The sequence below is a fragment of the Xyrauchen texanus genome, chromosome 9 (genome assembly GCF_025860055.1).
Source record: "Xyrauchen texanus isolate HMW12.3.18 chromosome 9, RBS_HiC_50CHRs, whole genome shotgun sequence".
NCBI classification, from domain to species: Eukaryota; Metazoa; Chordata; class Actinopteri; order Cypriniformes; family Catostomidae; genus Xyrauchen; species Xyrauchen texanus.
In genome coordinates, this window is record NC_068284.1 from 10,898,533 (window position 1) to 10,914,340 (window position 15,808).

Sequence of the window (15,808 nt, forward strand, 5' to 3'; positions counted from 1 at the left end):
ACATTCATGTCTTGATTTACTTATTTCTACTCTCTTTGAGTTTTCAAATATTACATTTGCCAGTAAGTGTCAAAATCGTTAAATTATCCATTGCTCTTTCCCCTAAGAACTTAATAACATTTTCAGTTAATTTGATATTCATGTGTACAATTTGGATTTTTTTCAACAAAGAAAAAAAAATGCTGTCCCAATTGTCATTACAACATGAACATATTTTAGAGAACAATTTTAGAGTTTCAACTGAAGTTAAGATTGTAAGGAGAAGTCACACTAAACGATCAACAGATGGTCGGACAGTGAAATTAGGGAACACTTATGACTATTTTCAGCTATCCTAGCTAACATGATTTTCGAATGGTTATCTTTATACACTTCTTTACATTTTTTATCGGGTCATTGGAAAAACACTGCATTTTCACAGCTGGAATGTATAAATTGCACTAAACTGTAATGTTGTTTCCCTTTTCTCCATTGAAGTGACAAGAATGTTGGAATTTCCACAAAAATAATAATATTTCTCCAGTGGCCATTGCGATGAAACAGCCCTTTTAATGGTTTGACCTCTTTTGCCTCGAGAGCACAGTGTTGATGTGAGACAGATGTTATTTACCCATGCGACAGTAAGTGGCAACAGATTCACGTCAGTCACAAGAGAGAACCAGAAGAGATCTCGAGCGCATCTGATCATATCTATACTATAAACCACTATAAAACAAGCAGCGGTCTTTATCATTTTATGTCAGGAGGATATGTTGTTTATTATTAATATATTGAAAATTGTAATCCTGCTAGTTATCCCAATTTTTACCAAATGTAACTGTAATCTGAATACGTTGAGATTTTATGTAACTGTAACGGATTACAGTTACACATTTTTTTGTATCCTGAAGTATTCCGTTACTCCCCAAGCCTGGAAGTTGCCAATTAAGAATATTTTGTCTTTATAAAGTACTTTGTGCAACCAGTTTATATATTATGTCATTATAACATTATTATTCTAACAAACTGTAGAACGCTGACAAACACAACTCCTCACATTCCCACAAAATGACATTTCATCACACTCGTAAACATTCAATCAGTTAAAAGTATAATTAATACATGGCAAAGAGGGTTGCAAATATCAGAAATATCCACAGATAGACAGTTGCTAGCTTAAATGAATGAATAGAATACAACAGGCATTTTGTTTTACTCACAGACTAAATGCTGTTTATTTGTGCACAGCATAGAGTAAACATATGTGGCTTTCTCGTTTCTTTCATGAAACATAAACAGAATTTGAGAAACTGTTACCAGCAACTACTTAAAGCAAATTTTCCCGTTTAAACAAGCCCAAAAACACTGTGATACGATGTGTAGATTCTGAGGTACTGTAATCTTCACAGAGTGCGTTTCACATCTGAGGGGCTGAAGGGAAGTCGGGCGGCTGCTCCCGGGTCCTATTGCCTAACGTTTGCAACCTCTGTCAGTGCGACTTATACAGAGATGCAACTTATCTGTGTTTTTTTTCTCTCAACAATGCAATTTTGACCCGGTGCGACTTATAGTCAAGTGCGACTTTGTTTCCGGAAAATACGGTAAGTGTTTGCAGCCTTAATTAAAAACTCTGCCAAAGCATCTTTGTTTACTTCAGAAGACAAAAAACATTTAAACCATGACATTTCCTTCATACATAAGCTATTCTCATGAAATGTTAAGAAGACAGTTCTCAGAACCTTAAATTGATTACATCTGTGGATCCTAATGGCCGAGAAGTAATTAAATGTATCATAAATTACATAACAAATTAAAAAATAAAAATTGTAAGCAAAATGTAAGCAAAATTTACAAATTACTGCTGTGATACATTTCATTTTTACTTGCTCATTTAAAAATATATCTTTCACTACTTATTGCAGCAAATGAGACAGAAAACTAAGCAGCAAGCTAAGATTGAAGCTACACAAAAACTTGAGCAAGTGAAGAATGAACAGCTTCAACAGCAGCAATTCCCATCAGTCAGCCAATCTGAGCATGACTCTTCTGGTAGCATGAAGAGCCCTGTCTCTGGGCAGTCTAACAATGGGAGCATGTCTCCAAAGTTACCCAATTCAAATAATGGGCTTTCACAGATGCATGGCACGCCCACATCATGTTCCCCGGATGACATCTTTTTACGTCCTCAGCCTCCACCCCCTTCTTCGGGATCTCAGCCACAGTCCCCTCAGATGTTCTCCCCAAGCTCGTCTGGCTCTAGACCATCCTCACCCTGGGATCCCTACTCAAAAATGGTGGGCACACCCAGACCACCTACTGGGCAGGGAACTCCACGCCGGAACTCTGAATCAGGGAAATCTCCTAGGGGTTTTTCAGAATCCATTGGTTCACCAACTGCCAACATATGCAATGACCCTTATGCTAAGCCACCTGACACCCCGAGACCAGCAGGAATTACAGACCCTTTTCTCAAGCCTATGTGCCCTCCCAGAGCAGGTCAGACTTTGGAAGGGAGACATATCATTGGCTCCCCAGGCCATGATCCATTCTCTAGGGTGTCAGTGAGAAAAGAAGCCTACCAGAGAATGCCTCAGGGTAGGATGATACTCTCAGACCCTTATGCTCGTCCCTTACTTACTCCTATTCCAGGCAGTAATGAGTCAGGATCTGTACAGGTTTTTAAAACCCCTATGCCACCCCCTCAGGCTCAGGAACAATATGCAGGAATGCATCTACGTAGAGTAAGTGGAGATCCCTTTGAAAGACCAATGATGCCCCCTCGTTCCTCTGAGGGATTTTCCCAGAATCAACAGAATGATCCATATGCCCAGCCTCCACTCACTCCACGACCTGCAACAAATGATGGCTATGCAAATCCAAGGGTTCTACGGCAGCCCCAAAATCTGCAACTTACTCAACCTGGGCCAATGGCACGCCAGTCTTCATGTAACCCGTATGCTCGTGCCCCTTCCACTCCCCGGCCTGACTATTCTCATTGTGACCCCTATGGACAACAACCTGCTACACCAAGACCTTCAAGTGACCCTTTTGTGCAGTCTCCATTTTGTAACCCTTATGCTAAAATGCCTGGCACACCTAGACCACATGACCCTGAACCCTACTCTCAGCAGCCTGCCTCTCACCACCCGGTCATGAAGAACCAACCCCCCCAGCAACCTCATCAACAGACTCAAAACCGCATAATGTCCCCAATGTCAATGGACCCTTATGCACAACCCCCTGTAGCCCCACGCTCCGGAATGGCAGACAGGCTCCCTAAATCTCCAAGTCATCAAAGGACCCCTGATCCTTTCAGCCAACCTCCAGGACTGCCACGCTCAGTAGGACCTGATCCACATGCACAATCAATAGGAGGATCCCAGTCATTACCTAATGATTTATGTGTACATCCCTCAAGAACACCTCACCCTGGAGGGGCTGGACAGGCCATGGGACCTGGGCTCATTTCCGGTCAAGATCCATTCTCTACTCAAGTCTTGATGCAAGACACTTTTGCCAGTCCAACAAGACATGGACCACAGTCCCTCACACATCTTGGATTGGCAGATAATACTGCCTCTCAGACACTCTCCAGTCGGCCCTGTCAAACTCCCATCCATGATCCCTTTGAACAGACCCCCATGGTTCCACATCCTCATTGTGGAGAAAATAAAGAGCAACAAGGTTTGCTACAGAGTATCAATTCCCAAACTATGGGTCAACCTAGCCTTGAAACTCAAATAGTACCTGATGCCGAGGAAAGACTCAGACAGGTGTGGTTTATTTTGTTTTTACTCAATTTAAGATGATGTTGATATTGTTGGTGGAGCATTTTTTAACCTACAGTATGTAGTATACCTGTTAACATATCAATTTGTTTGCAGCGTCTGCGTATTCGAGAGCTGATCCTCAGGCAGCAACAGCAAAAAAGTGCCATACGTCAAGAGAAGGGTGTACAGGATCATCCTTTGGTCATGCCTCCAGGAACCCCTCAACACTGGAGTCAAGAGACTACAGGCCAGCAGAGTGATGTTTTTAATCGACCACCACCACCATATCCTGGTCCAGGAGCTGTAAGAGCCCCTCAGAGATTCCATGGACCTTTCCCAGGAGATCAACAGGGTAATTTTCTAGAAGGCCAGTTTCCTAGACCACAGTTTCCTGGGGATCCTGACTCAAATTTAAGGCAGCTCGGGCCAAGGTGGGTTCATTTATACATTTTCAAAAAATTAAGCTCTTTTTTTAATTAACAATAGTGGCAAAAGTTGTCCAGAACAGTTTCAATAATACAATATAATTATAATGGCTCTCTTGTTTATTATAGGATGCCCATCTCTCCTAGCGTACAAGGTCCTCTGGGAGTTTTAAGACCCCGTCAAATGCAGGACTCAATAATGGAAGCTCATCCACAGATGAGACGGTCTATGTCTATGGACTTGGGAAAATCAATAGGAGGCAGTCCTGTTGGAACACCACATTTGCCGCCCCGTGGCATGCCCATGCAACAGCATAACATCATGGGGCAGCCTTTTATAGAACTGAGACACAAAGCACCAGATAGTAGGCTGCGGCTTCCCTTTGGACCTCCTATCATGCAGGGAAATCGAATGGAATCCCCTTTGCAGCAACGACCCCCTGGTTTTATGGGTGGGCAAGAAATGGGATTCTCCTTCAATCAGCTGCCAAAGACAATGGACACAACAATGAATCAGTGTCAGTTAGCTGTTACACAGATGCAGGGTTCTTTGAGCATGGGGAATTTACATCAGGCCAATGTTTCGCTAAGAGCTGGACATCCGCAAATCCCCCTCACAAGGTCTATAAGCCAACCTGCTACCAATGAGACCCTCATTGCTCCCTTACTCAAAAATGTTGCTGCTTCACCTGCTGGACCAAGTGATGAGGTCCCTTTATCTGCAAATGAAGGACCTGAGGAGAAGATTGATACTGATGAATCTGTTGTGAAGGACCTGGAAGATGTGGAGGTGAAAGACCTTGTTGATGCTGATTTAGATAACTTGAACCTTGACGCAGATGATGGCAAGGACTTGGATCTTGAAACAAATGACCTGCATCTAGATTACTTTTTAACATCTGGCAAATTTGATATTATAGCTTATACCGATGCTGATTTAGATCTTAGTGAAGACTTGGATCTCAGTGATACTATGGAAGACCACACTGAAATGTCTGGCATCCTAAAGCCAAAAGCTGAGAAAAACACTGTAGGTTTTGATGACGCAACCTCATCCTCTTGTTCTGCATCAAGTGTGAAGGAGATGGTTGACAAGACTGCTCAGTCTCAAGGCAACACCAATCAAGAAATTCCTCAGAATCAGGGATTGGATTGCTTGAAGGAAGAGGAAGAGAGCAAAAATGGGATCAAAGATTGTCTGTCCCAAGAAACCTTTTGCAAGAATCAGATAAATGATGGTGCTGCAATTAATCAAGGTGACTTGGAAAGTCATATTGATGCCACTTTACAGGTTTCAAAGACTGAAATTCATCCTGATGTGACTCCGGTGCTTTCAAGTTTGTTGGACATTGTACCATCAAAGGGTGAATCACTAAAACAAGAGCATTCTGGGCAGTTAATGGCAAAAAGTAACCCTTCAAATCAGGAACCTACAATGAAGCTCAGTTCCACTATGCTGGGGCAAGGAAACTTCACTGTACAGGGGATTGACTCTGGTCTCAGTATTGAACAATCATTGGTGTCTTCTCATGAAACTACATTAGAAGTCCCAGTCTCCATTCACGAACAACCACAAAGCCATATTTTTGGTATGGATCAAAAGGATGCTCTACTCTCAGGGGAACAACAAAGTATTCTTACTCAACAGGAAATGCTGTCACAGCAAGGCAATCAGAATAGACCACTGCTTCTGGAGGAGCAGCCACTCCTTCTACAAGAACTACTGGATCAGGAGAGGCAGGAGCAGCAACAGCAGAAGCAAATGCAAGCTATGATAAGACAGCATTCCAGTGACTCTTTCTTCCCAAACATAGGTAAGGAGTCTTCTTTCTAGGTGAATTTATTTGTTTTGTTTATAGAATATGTGGTAAGCCTTATCTGAAAAGACAGAAAACTTTTTGTACAACATCAAAATGATCAAAGTAGAACTATGTTCTTTAGACTGCAACTCTATTACTTTGCACAAATTGAAAACAGGGAACAGTCCTGTAGTTTATCTGGTAACCCTGACTGTGAATCATTTTGTAATGAGTGAATAATTCAATAAATGTATTGAAGTAAAATGTAATTTTCATATGATATGATATTTGTGTTGACATTTCCATTGTTTTTATTCAGATTTTGATGATATTACTGACCCCATCATGAAGGCAAAGATGGTGGCATTGAAAGGTATCAATAAAATGATGGTTCAGAACAACTTGGGAATGTCTCCAATGGTCATGAACAGGTGAGTGAAGAGTTTGACATTATGGGTGGGTGATATGACCAAAATCTTATATCACAATATAAATAGTTTTATATCAGGAGAACAATATATATCACAATATATTTCAATCTTTCTAAAAAAATCAATAAACATTGGTTGATATTTTAAATAACAATATTGTAATGCCTATTTTTGTATTATCCAGTCAGTGAATTCAAATGATAAATGAAAACTACTACTACTTACAAAATAAAATAAAATAAAAAATTTGATTTGGTTTTAAATCAAACTTACCATAATGCCAAATTTCATTATGGGACATTTCGGTCTAATGGTGTTGTCTACTTTTATTATTATTATTATTATTATTATAAAATTTCATCAAGAAACTCAACATTTTCTCAAAGCAATGCAACAAAGTAAATAATACATATGTAAAAAATATCCAACAACAATTAATGTTTTAAGTAATCTTTATAGAGGATATTTGAATATCTGAAGGCTAACATTGCTTCATGAACAAATGTATGACTTGAGTGATGATGTGTAGTTTAAAAAAAACGCATGGCAGTTGACAATTGTTGGCACATGACACAGTTTTTTAGCTGTTTTCCTCATCAGGGGTGGTTCGAATTTTGGGCTGTCTAGCTGTTTGAGATGATTGACTTCTTCCATAGCGCAGGGGGAAAAAAATCAGTATAATTGAAATGGTCAAGTAAATGTTCTTTTTTTTTTTTGCCACGATAGAGAGAAACCAGATTGAATAGCATGAATGATCAAAATGTTCTTTAAAATGAGTCAATATTTCGTTATCTCATATTCATTCGTTTAAGTCAGTTTTAGTCGGACGGAATTTTAGTACACCAAAATAAAATCTTTTTGATTGACGACGATGTGTATAATGAACAAAAAAGTGTGTCAAACTGTAACAGACCAAACTTTAATCAAATATTCACATTTAGGGAAATTTCACTGTCCTTGTTGTGAAAAAGACTGAGATCCTAAAATAATAATGAATAGACTGAAGTATTAGCTACTTTTTAGAAGTTAGCCTACTTTACTCTGAATTATTCATGCTTTAGAGACTTATTCATTTTCCATGAAATTATATTGCGTTGCATGTAGCGTGTTTCTTACGGAAACAGTGTATTCACAATGCATGTTACGCAACACAAATTATGCATGTTCTGACTAGTGCATCATTTAGTTCAAGTTCACCTGTTCATTCACTTCACTTTGCAGATGTAAGTTGTTATATTACATATATGGATGTTGTGGATATAGGCTACTATAGTGATTAAAATCATGTATAAATAGGATGTGTTTGAATGAGGTTTACGATTTAAAAGCAACCGACCAACCTGGAGCCCCATTTTGAAAGTATGTGCTTAAAAATATCACAAAATTTATTTTAAATTAATCCTATAAGCCGTTGTATCCAAATACATAAAAAATATTTAATTAAATAAAACCTAGTTAAATGTATTTAATGCATGTTTTCCCATTTTTCCACAGATAAAAAAAACAATATTTACCTACATATATTTTTACAAAAAAAAATACTTTTCCAGTATCATTTTGGAATTGAGTTGGTATTTCTTAATATTATAACCCATCAATTATTTATTGTTGTCCAATTTGTCATTACAACATGATACAGTATTATTATTATTATTACTTTTTTAACACTTCTGTGTACAAATTTGAAGGTTGTTTATTGGATCAATAAAGGTAAACGTCATATTATGCGATTACGCATTGAGAGTTTACGGCCTAGTTAAGTCTTGCCTTAAGAAGAGGTGGTGCAACCAAATTAAGCTCTGACTTAGTTACAAACTAACTAACTAGTAGTTACTAAGCCCTTAGTGTGCACTTTACGTCCCAACTTAAGTGAGATTTTATGCACAGTTGGCGCAACCCTACCCTGGAGCTCAAATTCTGACGCTGCATTGGTTTGTTCACCAAGATGCAATAGGCTGTATTTTATGTAAACATTGTAGGCAACATTCATAACAGTTACAGTAAACACACAAGGCATGGAAGCACCTCAGCACACTAGAACAGAAGGGGGAAAACCATTGCCGTTTATCAAGCGCTGAAACGTTTGCTTGGTGCAGAACAACCTGGACTAATTTTAAACATTGCAACAGTCACCTCTTTGCAACCTGAACTGGTTCAGGTTAAATCTTTGTGACACTTGTGCTAAAAACTGTCTAGACGCAAACAGAACGCTGGTGTCTCGACGTGTTTTTTTTAAACCCGAAGTTCTTATTAACTTGAAACAGTGTCTAAAAATGTGCCGGTCACTGTTTGACACAATAAAGAAACACAGAGACGTAGTGCAGCAGTCAAGGATGTTCGTCCAGTGCGTTTACATATGAAAACAATGAAAAACAGAGCAGATGCACAATCGCGATAGAGATGATAATCCAAAATGTATACAGGTTGTCAAATTTCTACTGGTCTATCGTGTATATCGCCCACCCATAAATGTTTGAAGATATTATGAGATTTATTTTAGAGGAGCTCGATTTGTGCTTATAACACTTTCATTATTCCTCTCTCTTTCACAAACTTCCAATTAGTGTCCAGACAGGGCAGGGACCACCAGAACCTGATGGAGGTATAACGCCAATGCAGTTGACTGGACAGGTGAGACTCTATTCAGATTGTTGTCTTATCAGTTTCATCAGAATAAAACTTTTTTCTCACAGTACTATTGCGCTTTCATTTAGGATAGCAAACTTGATCCCCACATGACAAGACCCAATCCTCCAAATCTTGGAACAGGTTCTGTCCGTAAGTTTTTATAAAACATTTTTGTCAATACGTTTCTCTGCCAATTTTCTTTCCCCTAGGATTATTTTAAAGACAGAAAAAAGGTTTCTCTTAAAAAAGTAATTATAATATCTTTCAACTTTTTATTATGCCTCTTCAATTAGTTTTTCTTTATTCTCAAGCTTGAAAGGTTACATTTCCTAAAATTTCTCAATTTCATACAAAATCAAAAATCCACTTCATGTTTGTTCGAGGCCATGATTTTCTTTCAGAATGTTTTAACTTAGATGAAACATATTTTGAAAAGTTTGATGTGTATGATGTTTTAACATACAAAGCATTTACTGGGCATATTGTTGTCATTATATATTTGATCACAAAATACACATACTTTGCCAGTATTTAATCATTCTAACATTTTTCTGCTTCAAGAAGACACCCAGAAGGTTCAGTATGAGGATTGGCTCAGAGAAACCCAGCAGCTTCTTCAGATGCAGCAAACGTTTCTGGAGGAGCAGATCGGAGCCCACAGGAAGTCAAAGAAGGCCCTGTCGGCTAAGCAGAGAACTGCCAAGAAAGCAGGGAGGGACTTCCCTGAAGAGGATGCTGAGCAGCTCAAGCATGTGACAGAGCAGCAGGGGGTGGTGCAGAAACAGCTGGAGCAGGTATAGCAGAACCAGAGTATCACTCATTCATGGTTTTATCCACATAGCTGCCTGCCTTATACATGAAGAAGCCTCTGGACTCTCTGGAAAAAAACAAAACAAAAAACTTTCTGATAGCATGTTTCCAAGTAAATTAAAAATATTACATCAATGTCCATTAACTGATAAACATGTGTCTTGTCATTTTACTTTAGTCAGCTTGTCATTTGCAGTTTTCAGAATTGTTAAGTAGTGGATACAATGTGATTTTGGCTTTCCCTCTATTTCCCAGCATTTAGGTGTATTGTAATCAATAAAAGTAAGGAAGTTTACTTTATATTAACAGCCATTTTGCTGTATTGGTTATAAAGACAGTAAAAATTCTGTAAGTGAATATCAATTGTAATTAAATGTGAAATTCAATTGTGGTTCGCACAAAAAGGTAACATTTTCTGACATAAGAAATGCAGCTTAAGTGGTCGAGAATGTTTTGTAGATGTCATGTGATTATCTAACAGCTGTTATCTATGTCATATGTGTCAGAGTGAGTAAGAGTGAAGCCAACCAAAGAACAATATATTTTTATACATATTTTTTCTCAAATATAAACCTTCCTAACTTTTCCTCAAACTTTGTGACATTTTCTTATAAGATTAAAAAATAAATAAATTCAGTAATACTTAATAATTTGCATACTTTTTCTAGATCCGCAAACAGCAGAAGGAGCATGCAGAGCTAATAGAGGAATACAGGGTCAAACAGCAGCAACAGGGTGGCATGCAGCCACCAATAATGCCTGGAATGCCACCAGTGCAGCCACATGCAGGCATGATGCCAGCTGGGGCTCCTATTAACCAACCTATGATTGGGGCCATGATGCCCATTCGGCTTCACCCTGGCCAGCCAGATGCCGCAAATATTCCTAACACAACAGGCTGGCTCCCAGGAGCTCCTGTTCCCAGTGGAGGACCTCAAATTCAAGGAGTAATGCCGCCTCAAGTAGTGCAGTCACAGCCTTCACAGCCTCCAGTGGCTAGGCTCAGTCAAGGGCAGGCAGGTGGCGAGTCTCCTCATGTGAATTTTGATGATACCAACCCATTTAGTGAAGGCTTCCAGGAGCGGGAGCGTAAAGAGAGATTACGGGAACAACAGGAAAGGCAAAGAGTCCAGCTTATGAAGGAAGTTGAAAGGCAGCGTGTGAAGCATTGCATGGAGATGGAGCAACAACAAATCCCTAACTGCCAAGATGGTAACATTATGGCCCTTTCCCAGATGCCTTTTTACAACCAGGTGCTTCCGCAAGACTTCATGCAGCCACCCAGGATGCAGCAACAGATGCAAGGGCCAGCATTTCCACAGCAACAAGGCATGCAGCCAGGGTTTGGAGGTGGGCCGCCCAGAGCAATGATGGGTAATGGGCCATTTCCTCAGGAAATTGTACCAGGCTTTGTTTCAGAGAACCTAGCAGCACATGGGTCGAACTTTGTCCAGGCACAACCTAGACCACAGAGATATCCTAGTTCAAATATGATGCTTCAAGGGCATACATTTTCAGTGGAAGGGCCTACGCCCTTGCCTCCAAACTTTCCAAGTCCTGGTCCATCGCTTATACAGCTGTACTCCAACATCATCCCGGATGAGAAGGGCAAGAAGAAAAGGAACCGTAAAAAGAAGAAAGAAGATGATTGTGAGTCACTGAGAGCCCCCTCGACACCTCACTCAGACCTTACAGCCCCTTTAACACCCTGCGTCTCAGATACATCATCCACACCTACAAGGAACCCAATGGTCTTTGGAGAGCATGAGCTCTGTGAGACGTCTCAGCCCGGTTCATCTACCCCAGTCTCCATGTGCAGCCAGCCCCATTCAGAACTGGAGCGCCAGCTCTCTGAAGGCAGCTGTGGTGGAGGGACTGAGATGGGTATAAGCCATCAGGAGATGCATGACAGGATCCTCTCCAACATCAAATTAGAGAAGGTGGAGGCAAGTGAGTGCCATGGACATAAGGGAATGGAGATGGAATTAGGTTTTGGCACGGTCAAGATGGAAGGAGACAGGGAAGGAATGTTGCCCCATCCTGCAAGCCAAAGCCCAGCAAATAGCTCGAAAGGAGAAGCTGGGAATGAGCTTCTTAAACACCTACTGAAGAATAAGAGAACTCCACCTCCCGTATTGCTCCACCAGAGGTCTGAAGACAGGTCAGAGGAAGAGGGATCCATAGACAGCAAAGGATTTTTGCGGCAGACCTCCATGGATAGCACTGGGGTAAGTCAGTAAGATAGGGATCGTAGCTTAACGATTCTGGTTCAGATTCTCATTCCACGTAATGATCCCGGTTTCTGAACAGTTCTTTTAGTTTGAAGCACTTTATCCATAAACTTAACCAAACGTCAGTAAAAACATTTGGTTTCAGTTTTTATTTTTTAATCCAGTTCTGAATAACAACCGATTCTCTTGTCCCAACCCTTGTCATTGATTTGTCAGAGTGCACAACATTGAACATTGACAGTTTTACTTTTCCTTCAACAGACATTCTCTGATTCAAACCACCCTGATTTCCCTGGACCATTACATCCAGTGGACAAAAAGAAGCAGAGAAACAAGAGAGCACCCAAGAGTGGGGAAAGACCAGCCCCCCGCTGTAAAAAGAGGAAGAAAGACGACAGTCAAGCAGTGTTTTCCCCAACAGAGCCAGGAATGACCCAGTTAAAACAGGTAAAAGATTAAACATTTCTTCTCCACCTAGATGATTCAAAAGGGTGTGAATTGGCATTGTGAGATGCCACCATTGAAATGAGATGCAAAAAGCACTGACTATCGGAGTATTTTAATACAGCGTTTCCAATCCTAGTTATGTGTAATGGAGCGAATTATGCATGGTTCCTTGACATGGTGAAATTACAAATACACTAGGCCTTCATTTGTTTTTAATATTCAGGTCTTTCTCAGTGCTTTGAATTAGATCACAGTGCAGTTGTAATGCTCTTTACATAAGATGACAGGCTTCTGACTAATTAATTACACTTAAGTAGGACCTCAAGAGTCCAGGTCTCTTGGCTTCTAATGCTTTTCTAAGCATGACCTTTATCTCACAATTTCAGTGTGTATGTTTTTGTCTTATTCTTTTTTTGCAGCAGCAGCTCTCTCTGTTGCCCTTAATGGAGCCTCTGGTGGGGGTAAACTTTGCCCACTTTGTGCCTTACGGAGGCAGACAGCTGGATGGAGAAAGTCGTCTCTCGGGAACATTTGGGAGTGCCTCATTGGACGGTGTTTCAGATTATTACTCCCAACTTATTTACAAGGTAATTAATAGAAGCCATTGCTTTAGTAGCATCAAAAACAGCTATCATTTTTATTACATTATATCTTGTGACATCAGTGGTAAAGAAAAAATTCAGATTTCTCTTATTAGACATGCGTATGGTGACTTATATTTTTATCTCACTACAGCAAAATAATATGAGTAATCCCCCCACCCCTCCTGCTTCCCTGCCCCCAACCCCTCCTCCGGTGGCACGGCAGAAGTTGCTCAATGGCTTTGCCACAACAGAAGAGCTTGCCAGCAAAGGCGCCGTCATTGCTGGGAATGATGGTGAGGGGGAGCTGTGAAGTTATTTATATTGTTTCTGGGCTGGGCTTTTAACATGAAAAAACCGCAAATTATATTCCGGAAAATACGATTGGTTATCGGGTCTTCAATATCAGGTCTGCCAATTCAGATTAAACTTAGCAGTTAGACATAACCCAAAGCATAACTGAAAATTTGTGACCATTTAGATCACAAAACAACTTTGAATTAGTATAATGACATAAATAATAAGAATAGCAATAATACTAAATTATAATTATTGTTTTAACTTTTATTATATTTAGAATGTCAAACTTGGTTTTACATAACACTTAAACATAAAACATTGGTTTATCACTGTCAGTTGATATCACACCTTAGCTTATTTAAGATGGTAATATAACACCATTGACACTTTTTTTTTTTATCAGTTTCCAAAGGGCTGCTTTCGAGACCACTACAGTTTAAAGCTGAGGAGGAGCTGCTGGCGCGAGCTCTGGCTCAGGGGCCCAAAACTGTGAATGTGCCAGCCTCTCTTCCCACCCCACCACATAACAATCAGGAGGAGCTCAGGTCAGTCACAGAGCTGATATTACACTGCCCACTCAAGTTTAAATTTGACTGTTTTTTTTTTTTCAAATTCTGCCCTAGAGACCTAAAACCATACACTGGTGGCCAAAAGTTTGGAATAATGTACAGATTTTGCTCTTATGGAAAGAAATTGGTACTTTTATTCACCAAATTGGCATTTCAACTGATCACAATGTATAGTCAGGACATTAATAATGTGAAAAATGACTATTACAATTGGAAAAAAACTACTACTCTTTGCAATTTTGTCCATAAGGCCTGCACCCCCCGAGTCTTCTCTTTACTGTTGTACACGAAACTGGTGTTGAGCAGGTAGAATTCAATGAAGCTGTCAGCTGAGGACATGTGAGGCGTCTATTTCTCAAACTAGAGACTCTGATGTACTTATCCTCTTGTTTAGTTGAACATCTGGACTTCCACATCTCTTTCTGTCCTTGTTAGAGCCAGTTGTCCTTTGTCTTTGAAGACTGTAGTGAACACCTTTGTATGAAATCTTCAGTTTTTTGGCAATTTCAAGCATTGTATAGCCTTCATTCATCAAAACAACGATTGACTGATGAGTTTCCAGAGAAAGTTATTATTTATTTTTTTTGCCATTTCTGACCTAATATTGACATGCCAGGCAACTCATAAACAAATACAAAGACCATGTTAAGCTTCATTTACCAAACCAAATAGCTTTCAACTGTGTTTCATATAATGACAAGTGATTTTCTAGAACTAAATTAGCTGTTTATCATGATTAATCAAGGATAAGGTGTTGGAGTGATGGCTGCTGGAAATCTGGCCTGTCTAGATTTGATCAAAAATGACTTTTTTCAAATAGTGATGATGCTGTTTTTTACATCAGTAATATCCTGACTATACTTTGTGATCAGTTGAATGCCACTTTGGTGAATTAAAGTACCAATTTCCTTCTGAAACAGCAAAATCTGTACATTATTCCAATATTTTTGCCACCAGTGTAGTTTGGATATTTTCAGTCCTAGAAATAAATCTCTTAGTCATAGTTGTAATTTTGCCACACTCTAGAGGATTTAGCAGATATGAAAATTACCAGGGACTCAAGAAGTCTATTTCTCAAAATGGACTTGATGTTAATATGTGCTTAAAGACCCTATTAAATCAAAATGTTTAAAAATTAAATAAAAAAAGCTTTGATGCTTTTAGTCTTTTTGCGTTGAGGCCATGTATGTGTTAGTGTACAAAATTAGCTTTAAATTACAAATGCCACCTGATCATGACTAGCAATAGCATGTAAACAAAAACACTGCAATGCAAACTAAAGGCTGTTGGTTATTTTTATTTATTTTTTTTAAGTGACAAGCCCTTCAATTTTTCCCGCACCAACTTCCTGTTTTAATAGGAAATACTTTACCATTGGAAAAAAAATTGGGCTTACCAAGTGTGGGGTTGTCATGGGGTCTTTAATGTAGAATACCAGACAGTGCTTTGAAATGTGAATGCATGTGTACAAGACAAAACAATTATATTAATGATATTCAAGAATGTTGTTCTCTTCCTTTGAGATTGTTTTTCAGCTTCTATCGTTTGTCATTTTCTATCTCTCAAACACACAGGGGACAGGAACATGATGAAGACCGAGACACCCCAGACAGCTTTGTCCCATCTTCGTCTCCAGAGAGTGTTGTTGGGATGGAGATCAGTCGCTATCCAGATCTCTCACTGGTCAAGGAGGAACCTCCATCTCCAGCCGTGTCTCCAGTAATCCCCATGTTTCCTGTCTTTAGGGGCAAAGGTAAAGATATTTTCTGTTTGGTGCCTGCACTTACAGATGTTCTGTATGCTGTTGGTGACCACAATTTATCAGATTTTGAACTGTT

The 15,808-nt window shown here is 39.5% G+C and overlaps 1 protein-coding gene across 1 annotated transcript in view; it reads left to right on the forward strand.

Moving 5' to 3' along the window:
• Positions 1 to 15,808, forward strand: part of kmt2cb (lysine (K)-specific methyltransferase 2Cb) — a 145,879-nt gene that overhangs the window by 110,428 nt on the left and 19,643 nt on the right. The window contains exons 37-49 of the mRNA XM_052133538.1: positions 1,902 to 3,752; positions 3,864 to 4,180; positions 4,304 to 5,988; positions 6,293 to 6,404; positions 8,969 to 9,035; positions 9,119 to 9,182; positions 9,594 to 9,826; positions 10,511 to 12,070; positions 12,335 to 12,520; positions 12,940 to 13,107; positions 13,256 to 13,397; positions 13,805 to 13,946; positions 15,545 to 15,723. Coding sequence (XP_051989498.1) covers positions 1,902 to 3,752; positions 3,864 to 4,180; positions 4,304 to 5,988; positions 6,293 to 6,404; positions 8,969 to 9,035; positions 9,119 to 9,182; positions 9,594 to 9,826; positions 10,511 to 12,070; positions 12,335 to 12,520; positions 12,940 to 13,107; positions 13,256 to 13,397; positions 13,805 to 13,946; positions 15,545 to 15,723 — 6,706 coding nt within the window. The remainder of the gene's footprint in view (positions 1 to 1,901; positions 3,753 to 3,863; positions 4,181 to 4,303; positions 5,989 to 6,292; positions 6,405 to 8,968; positions 9,036 to 9,118; positions 9,183 to 9,593; positions 9,827 to 10,510; positions 12,071 to 12,334; positions 12,521 to 12,939; positions 13,108 to 13,255; positions 13,398 to 13,804; positions 13,947 to 15,544; positions 15,724 to 15,808) is intronic.